Source organism: Echeneis naucrates, chromosome 22, assembly GCF_900963305.1.
Source record: "Echeneis naucrates chromosome 22, fEcheNa1.1, whole genome shotgun sequence".
NCBI lineage: Eukaryota > Metazoa > Chordata > Actinopteri > Carangiformes > Echeneidae > Echeneis > Echeneis naucrates.
The window spans coordinates 17,135,947-17,154,959 of NC_042532.1; the positions used below are offsets into that span (position 1 = coordinate 17,135,947).

At 39.1% G+C, this 19,013-nt stretch overlaps 2 protein-coding genes across 3 annotated transcripts in view; both read left to right on the forward strand.

Moving 5' to 3' along the window:
- The window catches only part of nkx2.9 (NK2 transcription factor related, locus 9 (Drosophila)), a 40,697-nt gene extending 33,770 nt beyond the window's left edge, over positions 1-6,927 (forward strand). The window contains exons 4-5 of the transcript XR_003840347.1: positions 4,830-4,958; positions 5,372-6,927. The gene's annotated coding sequence lies outside the window, so the exon portion shown is untranslated. The remainder of the gene's footprint in view (positions 1-4,829; positions 4,959-5,371) is intronic.
- Positions 6,928-7,756: 829 nt separating this feature from the next.
- Positions 7,757-13,944, forward strand: mbip (MAP3K12 binding inhibitory protein 1). 2 transcript variants are annotated; one of them, XM_029493316.1, is made up of 9 exons: positions 7,757-7,908; positions 8,733-8,843; positions 8,971-9,159; positions 9,740-9,836; positions 10,201-10,266; positions 10,612-10,770; positions 11,021-11,118; positions 13,465-13,503; positions 13,615-13,944. In XM_029493316.1, exons 1-9 carry the CDS (start codon positions 7,792-7,794, stop codon positions 13,720-13,722), a joined length of 984 nt encoding a protein of 327 aa, XP_029349176.1. In that variant the 5' UTR covers positions 7,757-7,791; the 3' UTR covers positions 13,723-13,944. The 2 variants fall into 2 exon arrangements, with proteins under 2 accessions (XP_029349176.1, XP_029349177.1); XM_029493317.1 differs by having other exon boundaries at positions 11,024-11,118.
- Positions 13,945-19,013: the final 5,069 nt, after the last annotated feature.

The following is a 19,013-nucleotide window of genomic DNA, read 5'->3' on the forward strand; positions in this document are numbered from 1 at the left end:
AAATAATTTTTCGGCTCTTGACTTCAGCTATTCACAGCTCTTTGAATTGGTTTTGCTACTGTCACATTTCCCCACAAATGTAAATAAAAGCATTTGAAGTTGTGAGCAAAATCCTTCAAACGGCTGTGTGCCTGTCATTTCAGGCATGCTGTCTAATGTGAGAAGCCAAAAATTACCCCGTTAAGTTGTTGCAGATAAATTGCTGTATTGTTGTATTGAAATAATCATGAAATCTTCGATTGTTTTGCAGTAGGGCTTCAATTGATAACAAGTAATTTAGTGTGCTTAATATACAGTAAATATCAACAATAAATGATGACCTGAATATCTTTATTTTACTGCAGCTTCATGGCTTTGATGATCACTTTTTAATACTTTGATATACGTATTTGATAGACTCTCTTAGCGCTCACCTCCTCTCATGGTTCCACAGAACAGGACCAATGCTTGCTGTGTTCTGGCAGGAAATCAATACGGGGGGGTCTGTTCTAATCATCTGTACATTTTCCATCACAATCAACAATCAAAGCCAAGACCTGAATCTTTATTTGTAGGCCTGAACTGAACAATTTTCCCACTGTGAAAGGCAAGCTAAATTAGAACCCTTGGTTCCTGTTAGTAGCTCTTAATGGCTCTGATTTGTGAACTGCTAAATGAGGTTATGTAAATTGATCCTGAATGTAGTCAGAGGCCCCCAGGTGACAGGTGCAGTCAGATGAAGGTGGTGGTGGGGGCTGGGATGGTGTCATGAAGGGAGGAGGAAGGGCGGGAGGGGTAAGTAATATAGCGAGATGTATTCATAGAGCCACGGGAGACAAATTTACAGACTGAGAACTGAGTGAAAATGTAAACATATTCAAAATCCTTGAAAGATTTCAAACAAGTTTAACATTTCAATTGACATCGCACTTCAGAGACTTAGAAAGAAAAGCACCTTTTGCTCAAGTAGGCTACTGGATTTAAGTACAGTTCTTCAGTATTTCCGTTTTACTTTAGATTTGTACTAACTACATTTCAGCAGAATTTGTTCTTTTATAGATTGGACGAGCCAACAATATATAAAGTGGTTAAATGTTTTACAATGCAGTAATTCAGAAAAGAACCTAAAGTAATTGTATAATATAATGCTTCGACCTGGACTGTTCTGCTCTATCCTTTATTGATCCTTCAAGTGCATCTCACTGATGCATTTGTATTTCTACTTTAGCACATTTATGGCTTCATTTTGCGACCATAGTTTTGAAGTGTGCTTTTGTTAAAGGACTTGAATGTTGAATGTTTCCCCCACTACTGCCAAACACTGAATCTACGTTGCCAAAACTGCACTTTCAGTGCTTCTGCTAAAACTGCTGCTGCTGTTAAAAAGCCAGCCACAATCCCTTTTATTCATCGTTAGACTGTCAGTATGGATCACAAATATTCCACATTTTAATCAGTATATCGCGTTCTGGCTGACGGCTATTTTTCAGACAGGTCTCCGTAGTTCTGGCTGTGGATGTAATACAAAGGGAACTATCAACATACAGCCTCTCAGGGAAAGACTGCTGAGTGATTGCAGCACTCTGACTCACTGCACTTCACCACTGAGATTTAGGCTCCACTGGTTACTGTCTCAGATACAGAGAGGACAATATAGGAGGACTAACTTCTCTGAAATGGCCTGGTCTTTACTGGAGGGCTCAGCGCGACTCACTAGTGGAGCAAAATGCATTTAATTTAGTAGTGTGTTTAAGTAATTTAGACTTTTACTTGTGCAGTCTTCTGCTCCATGACAGTAAAATACTGCACTCTTTTAACTCAAATAGATTTATTGAACTATATTGTAGTCGGGGCTGCAGCAGACATCAGTGAAGTACACGAGGACGTGACATGTTAAGATTTCAAGTTCCACTGTAATCTATATATTTAAAAATTATATATTTTGGAACTTTTACTAATGGTGATGTTTTTGGGGCCACTTGGGGGCAGCTGAAACACGTGATAAACCGAACGCTAACAAAATCTAACCGTTTAAGTTCCTGTGATTAACTTTGACGACTTATTTAGTTATTGAGCAACATTTGCATTCGTTTGGTGTCCTGCGTCTGACTATTTCACATTTGTAACGCCAATACTCTTCTTAGCTCAGTTTTGCTCTACATTAACTCCCGAGGGGAAATCTCTGGCCCTTTAGCGGCTAAATTTTCTGCTGTGTTTTTCAGCCCGTCTGACATTTGGCGCTGAGCTGCTAGCATTTAGCCGTTTTTTAGAGGCCTCTTCCTGAAAACAACCGCCTGCTCCCTCTTGAAAAAAAAAAAAAAAATGCAGATGAGAGCTGTAAGAGTGAAAACAGTTAAGTGGGAGGCTATAAAACACAACAGCGAGCTGAAAGACACTAGACATCATGGCTCATCACAAACAGAGACTCAAATGCACACATTCATTTAATCCACTGGTATTCTAAAAGTATCGATTAGTGCAACTTTAGGTGCTGAGACGAAGATCAGAAGTAGTTTATTTTCTAATAAATTTAGACCTTTAACAGAGAAAGGCTTCCAGACTATATTTAGCTGTAATTTAGGAGAGTTTACTTATAAAATACCAGCAACTGCACTTCTATGCAAGGGGCTAAACTGTAAAGCTTAAGTTGCTGCCTTAAAAATGCAAGTTAACTGGGTTCAAGTTGAAGCTGAGTGAATAAGTTGGGCTTTTTTTGGGACTTTGAAAATGTAAAACCTAATTTCAATGAACTGTTTAGTAACACGGGAAGTTATTATGGACCGACTTTGCTTTTAGATTTTCTCAGTTTTAAGAGCCAGTTCTTCATTTGGCATGAAGAATGTGCAGCTGCAGCTGCTGAGGCCACTTCAGCATCAGCACAGAGCCAACATGCAAGGCTGGCTCACGTGTGGGCGGGGACTGAAATCAGAGTTAACCGTCAGTCTGTTTACATCATGAAAAAATACAGCCATGTGCTGAAGACACAGTCAGGTCCATGGCTGGATTCTTCAGACCTCAAACAATCTCTGGAAAGTTTATTCTCTCAAACAGGGAAAACGGGGACATCCACTAATATGCAACTGAACTGGGGATGAATTTTGGTTGATTTCACAGCATTCCTTTAGAAGAAGTTACAGTGTCATAGATCACACTACCCAACTGTGTACAGAATGCTTTGAAACTTATAGTATAATAACATAGAACAAAAATAATAACATAAAACTGTTTTATTTGAGACATTGAAGCTTGAGAACAGCTACAAAATGCATCTCCGACATGTTGTCAACTTCTCTCGCAATCGGTGCTTGTGTTTCAAACAGCGTTACAATTTTGTTATGTGATGTTTTCCACTTGGAAGATGTGTTGTGTGGACTCAAAAAACAACAAAAATGGATTTTAGACCATCTATGGCATATAACAGAGAACTATCTGAACACACATCAGGCGAGAAACCTCTTGAGTTGCTCCATATCTGCAAAGGAGGCCATATTAAAGCTGATTAAGCGATTGCACATGGAAGGGCTGGAGTGCTTGTGGCCATGCATTTTTCTGCTGCTGATTGGAAATGTGGCAGGAACAGCAATGTGCAGAGGTAAAAGCCAGTTAATAACTCTATGAGTATCTCTAGCGCTTTGTCCATATCATTAATGCTCTTCAGAGTCACAAGTGGCTTAAAGTAATAACCTACCTGTCTACCCTTGTGGCAAACTTTCAGAGGAGGCTGTGTGGCAGAGCAGTTTCACATTAACTCACTGAGAGTTTGGGTGTGCAACAGTGCAAGCGGTAAAATCAGGATGGATGTGGATGTTTTTATGTGTGTGGATAGGTGGTCTGCAATCTGTCACTGAGTGCAGTGAGTCACCACTTTGATGAAACTGAACTAAATAGAAATGTATTTACACCTAATGGATGGATTGAGACAATTTTTGGTCATACTGTTACCCAGAGACTGACTGCAAATGACTTTATCTGTTGACTGTTCCCCCCTTGCACCACCGCAAGTTTGGTATTTCTGATTTTATGTGAAAGATTAGAAAGTTGTTTTGATGTTTTGTACTATTCAAGAAATATCCATGTAATCACATTAAATCAATGGCCATTAAATGTGGTACAGAAATTAACCGTGTCTGGAGGATGAGTCCTAATGACTTTGGTGCACCCCTTATTTTTCCTCAAGTACCAGCAGGTCATATTTTTAATTATCCAATGAATATGGATTGGCACCTCATTTTGAACAGGGGTTAATAGTTCCCAGACAATGACTGAAGCATGCTGCACTTCTGTTTTTTCCTCTACCGCCATTCTTATGATAAGCATTGATGATATTTAATGTGAAAGGTTTGGACAGTTTGGTGGAGACATTCATATCTCCATCTAGATAAGGTTGGATTGTGAAAACTTTGGTCCCTTCATATTTTACTGCAGTTTCTGACAGAAAACATGCTAAACTAAAGACTGAAAGGCATCAGTGAGGTCTTGGTATGTAGTTTTGTTAAATATTCAATTGAGAAATCACCATGTATCTCAGCACACTCCCTGGTATTTTTTATTATTATTATTTATTTAATTAATTTATATTTTTGAACAAGTGGTGATGGGCTTTTCTACATGTTCCTCTCCCATGTGGAACTTGGTCCAGGGACCACAGGAAAGGACTACATTTAATTATTCCCCTCTCAGTAAAATGAGACAAAAACCTTCCCACTGCAATCCACTTGCCTCTCTACATTGTGCCTCCCTCTTTCTCCTGACCCTCCCGCCTGGCCTTTACTCTGTCTCATGCTCTGTCAACATCATCTGCCGCCGCGGAGCAGACAAGCTCAAAAGCGGACCTTTTTACTTTCCTGCAGGTGGCCGATGTGACTGAGGCAAGAGGCAGCAACAATCCCTCTTCACCAACTCCCTCCTCCTCCTCCACCACCACCACCACCGGTTCCTGTCTAACACAAACTCTGTCTCCTTGCCAAGATCACATTCTGGTGAGCCAAAGAAGAACAATTTTCAAGTTACATGAAATAGTAGCATAGTATAAAACAGATAACAAACGGGTGATAGTCAACTTTATGTTCTTGCACCATAAATATTGAAATAGTACATCATTTTATATAAAAACTTTAATACTTGTGCTTTGCTGTTTCCTATCAGTGTGTTTCCATACAAACTATATGTTTGGGGATAACACCTTAAACCTCCAGTTTTAAAGTACTCCTTTATAATAATAATGTTTATGGCAAGTTTAAGTTTCCAATATATTATTAACAAAACAGCATCACACTTGTAGTTTAAGTTATGAATAGTCATTCACCAATTTTAGAAAATAACCTCAAGTGTTATATTCATTCATGAAGTGCTCATGTATGTATAAATACTCGATGTTTTTTTTTGTTGACAGCTAAACAAACTCCAGCTGCTAATGAAGGCCGTCACATGTGGACAAACAAACAAACTTTTTAGTTTTTTTGGTCAAGCTACTTCTTTGCATAAGTTTTGAACACAACTATTAACTATTTTAAAGTAACGTGTGACAGCTGTATAAAGTGAAGTAACATGAAAACAAGAAAATACTGTTGAATATTTAATATTTGTAACCTTTAAATGCTTTTGTGGAGAAAATGTAAAAGAAATATTGTTTTAAAAACGAGATTTGTGAGACAGAAGCTTTTGCATTATATTTTGAGGTGATTGCAGTCATTTTAATTTCTCATTTCTTCTCTTTTTTTTTTTGCTACCTTACTTGCACCTCTATAGTTCACAAAATGTTTAGTTTAGGATTTTTATGAAAAAAATGAACAGTTAAAAAAAATATAATGCATTGGTGTAGATTTAATAATCTAAAAGCCTATCCAGCCATTTAGATGACCTCCATGAGAACGCAAAATAACTAATCAGTGTAATACAAAACAATACAGACAAGATGCATCTATATTATGAACACGTTGTTTTATGCTTTAAGTGCAAAGTAACATTTAAAGCCTGTTAATGTTGTTGTAATGTAAAACACAAAATTGGTTGAAACAAAAATCTAAATGAAACCAAAATGTAAACATCACCAAATTTAAATTTTTTCACTTGATATAGTAGCAATCACTGTTCTTGGCTCTGCCGCCGGGCAAATTAAATAAGCAGTTTGTTTTTTTTTATTTCTCAGCTCCTTGCTGTGTGGGAACATTCAGCAGTGGCTCAGCATGTCAAACCATTCCAAGTGTTACAGTTCTCTTCCTGTTTCAGGGGGGAAAAAAATATCACCCAGAGATGAATTAAACTAAAAAGGCTTGTTTTCAGACCCCTTCCTAAAATGATTAACCCTTCTAGAGAGTATTATTAAGTTCTGAGTGGTTGTGCTTTCTCGTCGCCTGTAATTGTTCTTTTTCTGTTGTTGCCTTCATCAGTCTCCCTCCCCATTATATGAAAAAAAGGGAAAAATGTCTGAATAGACGAGGGAGATTTTCCCACAGTCACTCAACACAGAAAAATACAACATTGTGGCCAGGTTCCCATCCCAAAGCCCTGCTGCACAGTCTGCTGTGGTCTGAGGGACAGTCTTCTTATAATTGAGTGACCATTCTTTCTCCTGTCTGAAAAGTAAATGATTGAGAATACAACTAAATGCAGCTTCAAATCTCACGTTTGAGTCAGTCCAGCCTGCGGGTAGACATGTCTGACTGATTCTTATTTGACTGTAGAATATATCTGTACAATGAAAAACTTGACTGATATACTTGTCTTTTTGCAGGTCAGCAGTCATTCATGGACTTTATTGTATAAGGTTCTACAATGTGGGCAATGTTTATTTTTCTTGAATTTGTGCACTGTGAATTCATATAAATTCACACTTTCCTCTACTGAAGCCTCTCCTAAAAATAGTAACTTTACCTACATCAGCTAAAATGTATGTTACAGCTATATGGCAGGACAAAAAAAAAATTGGATTATGTAGCTCAGTTTGTGTGCGGGGCATTTTAAATGCTTTTAAACCTTATAAAAACCAATTTTAAATGGAACCTTGGTTCATTTTATTATTATTTATGTTTTTCCATGAATGGAACAATTACATTTAATTAATCTTTAAACTTCTATTTCACAAGGTTTGAGAATTATTCTTTTACTGCCTGACAACTAAATTACTAGTTTGTTTATAAACTAAGATTTTTTTTATGATGAGCTGATTTAACATGATACTTTATTATATAGTTTAACTAACCAACAGAGCATATATTTGGAGGTGATATGATTACTTTATTGCCAAAAAAAAATTAAGCTGAAGTAATTTTTTATATACAAATAGCACTTTTTAATTTAACATTTCAAATTATACAATTTAATCAATAAGAACTGATCAGGTGAATATTCCATCTTTAGTTACAGCTTGACATCTTAAAATGGCTCCACCTCCAACTAAAATACTGCTCTAAGCATGAATGCCAGGATATTAATGATATCACAATGTAATTTTTTACTAAATGAAATGCTTTATTTATTTATTTTTGTCTTTTTTTAAATACCAAACATTATCCTTTTACTTTTCATTGACACGTCAAACGATGTTTTGTACTTTGTAGACATTTGAAGTCGAAATTTGAGGCAAAGTCTTGACTGAAACGATTTGATGTGATTCTTCAAAGACTAAACAATTAATCGATTGCTAAAACAAAGCAATAATATTAACAAAAAAAAAACAGCTGGCAATCAGATTCACTGGCTGGACAACAACTCACGACGTGTACGTGCTCGTTCTCGCGTCGTGCCTACGTAAGCCCGTCTGCTTCATTCTGACCAATCGGCGAGCAGTATTTTGGTGCGCGTGAAGCAGCAATGGCGGAGACAAAGAAGCCGAGTGGACATCTTCCTTCTCCGGAGTCCAGGCAGATGTCCAGCTCCACGGACTGCGTGTGTGTTTTATTGAAACTGCTTTCAAACTTCGGGAACGAGGTTGGTTGACGCCGTTTAAGTCACGTAGCTTCGCCCGGCGGCTCCTCTTTTAGCCCGCGTCTGTAGCTAGCCACATGCTAATGTTTTTAGCCACCGGACGTGCTAGCAGTGCTGCTCACTTCCCTCACTCCTCCGCTCATTCAGTGTTTTTCAACACAGCCGAGATGTCCGGCTATTAGACTATTAACACACTAAGTCACAGTGCTTTACTTAACTTATTACCTGTTAGATTATTTATTTCAGACACGGCAGAGACAACACTCACTGCTGCTCATATTGTTGTGACCTGAAGCTGAATTATTGGAATCGTATTATTTGTTGTTGTACTGTTTCGTACTGTATGAACCGTTTATTATTCTCCTCTTCTAAAAAATCAGGAGTTAAGTAAGAAAAACACTTACAAGTATAAATCCAACACCATCTGCACCTTCATCATTCACATGAGCTGGATCAACATTATCCAGCTGTCGCCAAGACAGATCTACAGTATTAGTAGTGTTGGAGTTGCACCACAATTATTGCGTGTAATAATATCACTTTCGAAATCATTTTGACAAAAAGTAATTTTCACAAATATTAGTCACAAGCCCCCCCATTAAGTTGTTTTAAAATAGTTTTTAGTGGACCAGCGATCTACAAAGCTAAAATACTAAATGCACAGTAACCCAAGTAAACATAATTGCTACGTCAGTTTACATTTCAAAGAATGTGGTCCCAGTGTGGTCCCACAAACAAACGTTTTGCTGACAATGTTTCTCCATGTTTCCAACTGAATCTGCACTTTCATAAAGTAACTTAACTTTCTCTGTGTATTTGCATGTCAGCTCAAATTAGGTGATGCTGCTTTGAGGATAGAAGTCGACACAGACGCAGTGAATGCTCCGTCGATTGCTAATGTTTACAGATGTTTGCAGAACCATATCAATAAATTACAGGTAAAGTGGCAACACGACAAGTTTTTCCCAACTAAGACATTTAAATATTGATTGATTTTAATAGATTTTTCTTGTTGGCATTCGTTAAAAAAATATATATTTGTATTAACCCTTTGTGTGTATTTAGACTGTTTCAGAAATCTTAAAGACACTAATGGATGCTGACAGTGATCGAGCATCTACAAAAGCTGCATCAGATGATGTGGTCACTTCAGCAGCTGCACTGCCTGAGCACCATCCCCCCAGCTCAGAGACTACAGAAAGCAAGACGGCGGCTGATGACGTCATGGTTCAGATCAGAGCCGGGAGAGCAGAGGTTGGTCTCAGATCAGTCAGCAGATCTGTCAGCTGTTCTGGCAATGACATTTTTAGAGCCCTCTTTACTTTCTGTCAAGCAAATGAATAATCAGAAGTAATTGCTACAGAGGATGTGCACATGACGTGCCGCAGTGAAGCAAATGCTTGATGGAGACCTACTAAGCTGAGTTCGGGCGGCGAATAAGGGGTCCTTTAGTGCTGGGGTCGGATAGAACAGACCACATTGCTGGAGGGCTTTGAGAGAGGGCCAGGCCCTTGATGAATTATGAAGTGGATGCTCATTACTCTGAGATTGCATGTGGATGAATGACAAGAGGCTCCATTCTGTTGTGCATTTATTTTGGTAGCTAAGCAAACAGTATTCATATTCCATCATGTGATGATGGCAAGCAATTTAACTTTTTTGGCTACCTGGGTTCATTTCTTAGTTCATTCTATGTAATGTAAATTGCAGCATGTTGTTTGCAAATTGTTAACATTAAGTAGGTAAGAAACCTCATTGCTTTCTTGTCACCTATCAATAGCTCATCAAACCGTTGCCTCTTATTATCTGTTATTTCTCCCTTGTAACCCCCTAGATTGAGCGAAGAATATCTGCATTTATGGAACGCAAGCAGATGGAGATCAATGAAAACAATGTGCGCGAGTTTTGCAACGTGATCGACTGCAATCAGGGTGAGAATGGGAGAGAGGTTGGGGGCAGGGTGGAAAGGGAGCCTGCACACAGATTGCCAATGTTTGGGAGAGAGCTGATTTCCACAGGCGAGAGGTCAGGCTGAACTGCTCCAAGAGTGGGGCTGAAGTAGGTAACACACTCGGCCTCAAAACACAACCAGCTTAGTCGAGAAAAACATCAGAAAGTGGGTCTTCTTTTAATTCAAAGCCTGTGTGAGACACCAGTTATAAAAAATCAGGGCACACTAACGGTAACAGCATTCAAGCAGGATATATATTTTTTCCTAATATTTGCTATATACATTTTTCAATTTTATTTTTTGATATTCTAATGACAGTTTAAATGTAATTTTCTTGCCTTTAGAAAACAGCTGTGCCAGAACAGATGCAGTTTTCACTCCTTACCCAGGTTTTAAAAGTCATGTGAAAGGTAAGAAAATAAATACTTGCCGCAAATGTCAATGTGACATTTCTTACCAGCTTTATTTTCAGAACTGAAGCCACCATTTCTGAACGCATACTATTATTTCAAAAAAGTCAAACTAATAATGTTAAAAATTATTTCCTAAGAAAAAATTGCTTTGCTTAACAAATGATTAAGAAATAAAAATGTTTCTTTAGAATTTTCCCTTTAATGAATCACTTTCCAGTACATACGTGCATCAAGACAAAAACAATTTCTGGTTGCTGCCAGAAATGAAATGGAAAAAAGAAAAAATGACAAAGATATGTTGTTTGGTCAGCGCTGCGTCACAGTTTGTCTTCTGCTGTCTAGTTACACGGGTGGTAAACACTTATGGGCCCCAGACACGAGGTGGGGGAGGCCAAGGAGAGTTGGTAGAACAGCAGAGGAGCCCAACTGGGAGACACTGTGGAAATGCAGCCATAGAAGAACGACTTCACAACATCGAGACACATCTAAAACTCCCAACAGGTGAGAAAAAAACAAAGCTACAAACCTTTTGCAGATACTAAAATCATTTTAAGTGCAACGACGTAAACAGAAATTAATTTCCAGTGATAAAGAAACACTTTTCAATTTCAATGTGACGTGCTAACTCATGAATTCATATGCACATGGCTCTGATTTTGTACAATTATCACAGTCTGCAAACTATGTTTGTATCATCTACCATGTAAAATAATCGCTTATCAGGCTGTTCAACAAGCATATTGCTCCTCAGCAGGTCCTGTCCCGTACACTGTTTACCAGAGACTGAAGAAGCTGGAGGATCGAATCCTGGAGTTGGAAGGACTCTCACCTGAGTATTTTCAGTCTACAGTGAGTCCTCTGGTTTGAAAAAATAGACAAAAAAACGTCTGAGATTTATTGCTTGGCATTACCACACAGTCTGAACAGATGTTACTCCAGGAATCGTAGAAATGTTTCATTACTGACATTTAATCTCTGCAACAGTTAGACTTTTTCATCTCTGTTATCTTTTCAATCTTATAGTAAAGAGACAAAATTTCTGCTTTTCAAACCATTATTTAGACTTCTTAGTGTTTCCTGTTAAGTTGCAGCTATTATAATTTTATCATGTATGATTGTCTTCAATCCAGCAGATATCACAGGGTCAGATTGACATCATATTGTTATTATCCTGAGCAACATATCGTATCAGGAGTTGCCATATAATTTCCACCTCTTATGTTCTGGCCAGTTTTGGCCAATTCTCCAAATGTGCACTTTCATCCCTGCTCTTATTAACCACCTCTGATAAGAAATAGTCAACAAGTGCTACAGTTCACCTGACAAGGAGGAATTTCACCAGAGAGAAACTCCCTGCCTGCTCACTTTTGCTGGCCTGTTGAACTCACTACTTCATTTCAGTATTCTGCTCTATTGGGCGGTTACTTTCCTCCGTTGTTAAAATACTTGTGCACAAAGACAGCAGTGTTTCACAGTTTTGTATTCTATTATTCAAAGCCCAGTAGCTTCTTCAGGTTCTATCACAAGAATTTGGCAAACACCAAACGTGACAATCAGCCATTCCTCCATTTTGTGTTGAAGTACTTTTACATAGCTGACTTGGAATGGAAAACCACTTGTGATCTTTTCCCAGTGGAATCAAAACTGCTTTAACTTTTCTAGAGCTGGCCAGGTGGCATCACTCAGTGACTTTTGAGTCCTGAATCATGGGGTAAGGTGATGGTTGGAGGTTTAATTCCTGAAAATGGGGGTTTTGTAACAAAAGGAAACTATGCTAAGCTGGAGACACCACTGCAAAGTTTGAAAATTTTTAGCAACTGTGGCTCAATTTCCTAGGGGGGAAAAAATAATAATAAAAAAAAATAATATATATATACACACACACACACACACACACACACAAAGGAGCAGAATCGTTTGGACTCTGGGCTTTTTTGTAAAGGTGCTACTTTTATCAGTGGCTGCATTTAATGCATATGATGCCTAAATTGTCAGGAAGACCCCCTTTTTTTTTTTTTTTTTTTTTATAAATCAAATGAGACGTTTCCCATGATGTGTCCCTGTACTTCAGCACTTTTCCCTCTTTAATTTACACTTAAGTTGACTCATCTCAAAAATGTGGCACTTTTGGTTACATTTACTTGAACCTTAAGGTCAGCACAGACAGCTCACTCAAAAAGACAACTTTTCACAACACCGTGCGTTTCAGACTGGCAGTAAATTATAGAACTTCATATTCAACCCGACAGACTTCAGCAGAATCGCACAGACTCTAATTTCCCATCTTGAAGGAGTCTGTCCAGCGTGTGTTTAGTTATCTGAGTAAGTGTGCTTGAGATGCTGCATGTCTCTTCAAACTGGTATTTCTCAGCACAGCATGCTGCTTCTGTGAGTATGCTGTTTTCCATCTGCTTTTGACTCACTGCATGTTTGTGTGAGCAGTGGAAAAGATGTTGAGTGTCTTTGAATAAAATGATGGGGTCTTTTATATTCGGAGTACCACTCTTTTTTTTTTTCTTTTTTTTTTTTTTCCTTTCCCTTTTTCTTCTTTCGCAACATGTGAAAATACTGTAGTTTGGTGTTTGCTGAAGAACTACACACAGTTGGCCAACGATTTCAGGAACAACATTTTAACACGAAACAGCATAGCAGGCTACTTGAAGAATTATGCATCACTTTAAAACTTAACAAGCCCACAAGCTTTTAGAGTTAAAGTTGTGGCATATAAACACATTTCTCAGAGCAGCCTACACAAACTCCATCAAACCTCTGTTCATCTCTGCCCAAGGACACTGGATTATGTTAATCCCCACTTATCTCTGTCTGTTTATATCCTTCTTGTCTTTAATCACTGTCAAAATATCCAATAATAACTATTATAAATGTCAGACTAAGTGACTTGTGCTTCATTCCTCTCATAATCTTTATCAAGTGTCTGCTGCTCTTTGCTTTTAAAAATCCATTTCTTTATATTTCATGATGTGAGTAAAGGGAAATTCCAGACCTAAAGTTTTGGTTTGACAAAACATCATTCGGTCGAATTGTGTTGAGTAAATTCTTTTTCAGTCCTTGAGGCAAAGCAAGAAAGAAATACCTAGTACCTTCGTAGGTTTCCTAATGCTGAGGCTGGTTTAGAAATTGTACTTATTGAAAAAGGCTAATGTGTACTTCTTTTTATTTTTTATTTTTTTGAAGAGTCACCTGCACAAGAGACCCAAGTCATCCACGGCTCAAGTTAGTAGCTGTTTTGTTCTCTTTAACTGAGCTTTGTGAGTGGAGCTTAACCTGTTTTGGAGGTTTAATCGTTTCATTTTTTTCTATTTATTTTCTTACTTTGTCCTTTAGGGCTGCAGTCTGACAGAACTGGATGAGAAGATCAATGCAGTGAAAGCTGCGCTGCTTAAGAGGGTGAATGAATTTGAGCCGGCATATGGCACAGAATGCCCGCTGTAATGAACACAAATCAGTTCTCCAAACACAATACATTTATAAATGCACTGAGTACTTTTCTCCATTTTTCTGGGGTCATCAGCAACTCAGCAGGAGCCATCTGACCAAACTTTTAATATCAGCTTCAATTTATGGCCATGATTGAATGTGATAATTGCGATTTCTCTAGATGGTTCTGTAGTAACCTGAAAGATAAATTGTATGTCAATAAAAGTATTTTGTCCTCTGTGAAAACTTGGATCCGTAATTTAATCGTGACTTTGCTACGTCAAGCGTTAAATGTGATGTCTAATGTGAGTGCGATCAGCCTTTATTCGTATAAACTGATGCTTAACAAATAATGCAAGTATGGATTATCATTGATAATTAATTATAATGCAAGTGAGTAGAGGAACATGTTTAAAGCTAGTACCGATATCTTCATGTCTTGGTAAATCAATTCATGATCAAATCATTTTTATATCTGGGTAGCTCTAATTGGTGCACTTATTTAAATTCTACCTTAAATTATCATTAATTGAATGATTAATTTTCACAGCCAGTGAGCAGCTTCATTGATAATCTGTAATACGGCAGTCTGAACCACAGCAATAATTTAGATTTAATTCTTCATAGGTTTTCATCTTTAATGCTGTGAACATGTGTGTGTGTTCACGTCTGTGTTGGGTGTGTGACTGAGATGACTGAGGGGGGAAAAAAAAGAAACAGCACCTGATTTATCTGCCTGACTGCTGTGTGACAATGATCACCCCTAATGGTTGTCATTATAACAAATGACCTGATTACTGCAACTCTGTTTGGAAAACATATTGGAGACCAAACAAACCAGCATTAAATGGGACGCCGCCGCGTGTGACACTGACATGTTTGTAAGAGTTTTGCGTGGCTTTAGCAGCTGAAAAAAATAATTGCATTCCTTTCTCTGTAATGGGTGAACTAGGAGGACTGTTGCGTTAGCTTGAAACTAGAATGAAGCATTTATGAATGAGTGACTGAAATATCAGATCATCTTTAAAAGTATCAATAAGAATTTAAAAACTCAGACATAAAAAAGGTGTTCATGAGTGACTACAGTTTTTAAAGTGATTGCTGACATCGAGCTTGTTGTCCATAGTTTTGTGTCATTGTATTTTTTTCCATTATTGAGTTTTGTGAATTTTAAAATGAGCAGTTTGTCTTTTTTTTTTTTTTTTTTTTTTTTTAAACCAGTGCTGCACAGCTAATATTAGCATTACCAACTGTTTACTCATCAGTTTAGAGGAAACATTGCGAGTTTTAATGTCAAACTTCTCCAGTTGTCTCCAGTGTTGGAAAGTCACACCAACACAACTTCTTGTTTCGCTCCATCTCTGTTTACCCTTTTTCGTCGCCTGAAGATAGCAAGTTTTGGTCTGCTTGAGGAGGCTCAACACTTTCTGGTACCGAGTCACTGTAGTGTTGATCTTAGACCTCCATGATATACTAGTTCAGACTGTTAAGGCTCCTCTGAGAAAAACTACAAACTATGTTTTGTGGGGTAATATTCACATTCGCAGTATTTCACCAAAAAAGGGGAACATGCCAGAAAGTGTAAATACTTCAAAATTGCACTTCGGTTGAGCACGAAGGTAAATGTACTTGGATAGCATGTCTGTCTGAGAGGAAAGTAACAACTTCCTCACCGACATAGCCACCTTTTTATTAAACATGAAACTCTTATAAACTGAATATTGCTGATGAAAGAGATGCTGCGATGCAGTTACCTTGACCAGTTCATGGCTGATTAAATGAAAGTACAGACAGACCATTCAGGTTTGCACCACTGGATGGAAGTTGAAAGTACTTTTGCAGTTGTGACCCCTCTCATACAATAAAGTCGAATAATATTACATGGTATTTTCAATTAATTCTATCACAGGTGTGACAAACTGAAAGTTTCTCACGTCTCTGGGAATTACTGTAACTCCCTTTCCTTTTCTTTGCAGTTGCTCTTTGTACATCATGTCAGGATTTGTTTCAGAGTTGATTGATGGAGTGACTTGAATATAATAGAAGACGTTGCATTGTGTGGGTTTTTTTTTTTTTTGGGGGGGGTTGTTTCATTCTTAACAAGGAAATGAGGGAGATTTTTTTTTCACTCCCTCTTTCAGGTGTACCCTGCTTTTTGGGCTCTGTCCGTCTCTTGCTCACAGACTGGAACCTCCTGGGCAACAAGAGGCCACACTGTGCTGGGAAGGGGAGCACTTGAAGCTGTGGCGACTGTGGATGGGGCTGGGGGGTAGGGATGGGGGTGTTCTCATTGTTCCACGCGAGCTTTTGTCTCAGACACAGTCCCCTTATGAGGGTTAATGAGAACAAATTGGTCTGAGTGTAACAAATGGATTATGGAGTTGAACAAAAGGTTGCATTTGCGGGCCGCGTTTGCCAGGATCCACCCATCATCTGCCCATTGAGCCGAGCACACTGACGAGCGTCTGCATGAAGTGGCTCACTAAATATCTCATTATCTTTGTCCTGTCTGCTTTATAACACGAGAACATTACGTGTGCCGCTTCCTGAAATGAATTAAACGGCAATGTAAAGTTTATGCCAAAATAATGAAGTTTGTAATCGCCGTGATTACCTGGCTTCTTTCCTGCAGCTTATGACAAGAATACAAAGTCAATATGTCAACATTAGTGTCAGTGGTTCGTGCTCTAAGGTTGGGTGGGCATAGTGTAGGCTTTCAAATTAACAAAGAGCCACTTCCTAATTGACTCTATGTAATTCCTGGCTGTCAATCAGTCCTGCCTCTGCCTGATTTCTCGTAATGTCCTTGGGAACCTTGCTAAAAAGACACAGAGGTGTTCCTTGTCTTCTATGGGTCCAGTTGTTTTTTTTGGTGGGGTCGAAGGAGAGGATTCATATCCATTCATATCTCAAACTCTTAATGGGCTCCAAGCCCTCCAAAAAGAAAGCTCTTTCCTGTGACTAGTCAGCTCCAGTCTTTATTCATCTGTGGCTCCATGTCAAAAAAGACTGTTGCTCGTTTGTGCCCCGAACAATGAGGAACAAGGCTGAATCTCTAGCTGGGAACAAAAGACAGAAAACAGGCTTTTCACTCTGCAGAACATTAGATTCTGACACATTTTGCCATGGCAGTTTTTTTTTTTTTTTTCACCATCCTGAGTGCTGTGGCTCTGGTCTTTTAAAGAGACCACCTGTTGGCAACAAGCCTGTTCTTCATTACAGGCAAGCCTATTATCACAGGATGAGGAGCGCCACAGGCTAACTTTTTTAAGTTAACCCTGCTGCAGTTTCCAAAGCTGGCCGGTTGGGAAAAAAAAAAAAAAAGATTACGTGTTTGTGCTGGAAAATCTATCACTGCTCGGTAATTTTTGCATCTTGTTTTTGAATCAGGGCTTTTGTCGGCGTAAGAGGGAAGTACTTCACTCATGCCCTTGTCAGTCACAAATGTCACAAACAAAGGAAGTCTAATGTAGGCAGCTCGACTGTTCAATAACTGCAGTTTTGGGGATAAATTCATATACGGATTGCCGGGAGAAAACCCAAATGTACGTAATGTAAAGTTGTTGATGGTGGTCTCATGTTTCACATTCAATTACTCCTGGCACTGGAAGGGTTTTTATTCTGCTTTTCAAAGCAGATCCGAGCAATTTCCAGCAGCCAAAACATTAGCATGACTGCAGCGTGATAATGATTTTCACAATTGTGTGTAAAATAAAAGGTACTGTAGGTGAAAATGAAGCAATCAAGTGCATACTCTGGTTTTGAATTGACAGTGATAAACAGACTAAGTGGGTGTTTTATTTGGTTGGTTGGAATTTTTGAAGATTTTAAAGCATTTATGGTTTACACAGGTGAAAATGAAAAAGTAATTCCCCTTATTGATGAATAACTTTATGCGTGTGGTTGAAACTTTAGAAATTTTACCCACTGCAGAGCTTTTTGGTCACAGATTGCCCCAGGACAGCGAAGGGGGGCAAATAGTCATTCCCCATAAGGGGGGATTAAAACAGCAAATACCTCTGTCATGCTCATGCCATCACTGTCGGAGTACATCTGATGATTTCATGTTCACAAACACCCAGAGGAGGGCGGTGCGTGCACCTGTGACCCTCCCCCACAAAGCAGACAGCATAAGAGAGGATCCCCCTGCAGCCCACAGGCTTCGGTGAGAGGCAGTCAGCTGCTCTCTGTGGCCCTGCTGCACAGTCCCCAGGCTCACTGGAGTTAAATGTGCCTGTGATATTGCCAGGAGGGAGCAGCGGGAGTTGAATTCAGGCAATTACAATCAAGTCAGGGCATAGTTAGTGCGTGGGCTGTGGCAGCACCTGAGCTGGATGCTGATGAGACACTTAGCCCCAAACCCTCATGCGTTGGCCCAGGAGCTGCACAGAGCAAGCCCTCCTCCCCGCCAACCTTCCCCCTCTCCCTCTCTTTTCCCACAGCAGCAGACCCCCTACTGGACACTTCCACTTCCCTTCACCTCATTTAGGCCTCTAGAGCTCTCTCATACACTCTCGCTCTCTCTCTCTTTCTCTCTCTCTCTCTCTCTTTCTGGCCCTCACATTGCAATACTTCTGCTTTATATATGTGGCGTGGAGTACTACACTCAATCACTCTTCATTCATTCACACTGTACAATAATAGACTACTACTCTGATATTGTCCTTCAAGGACCTGTGCATAGCAGAATCTCAAATATCATGTGATATCATGCCAAATTCTTGAGAGATATGTGAGGAGTTATTTCTCGGGAAGGTACAAAATAAAAGCTGTAAGTGAATCTTTCATCATCTCCGTAGCACTTTAATGTGCAGTAGGATGCACTTTAAGAAGAGTCTTTCTGTCCATCCCGATCTTTTTTCTTTTTTTTTTTACACACCAAACCATCAAGCTCAAGCCCCCCTCAGAACAATGTCTCACCACAGATATTCATTTTCAGGTGACTGCCTATAGGACAATGCCGTGTCCCAGCTGATGTGTTGTGGCAACAGGAAGAGGGAATGTAAAATGGAGTTGAAGTTCTTGAATATCTATGACCCAAGAATATGGAGTCAGGCATCACGACAGCACTCTGAGCCCCTTTTCCCAATAAGATGCTCTCAGCGCTTTCTGAGGGAAAGCCTCCCAGCTCCCGCCCTCTCTCAGCCACCACACTTCGCTGAAGTGTCATTAGGATTGTAAAGGGCAGGTTGCCATAGAGCTCAGATTGCTGCAGATGTATGGACTTGTCGATAAAACCACCATATTTTGAATGTAAAGATCTGAGTGTGGTGTCTAATATGAGAAGAGGGGAGGGAGGTGAGGTG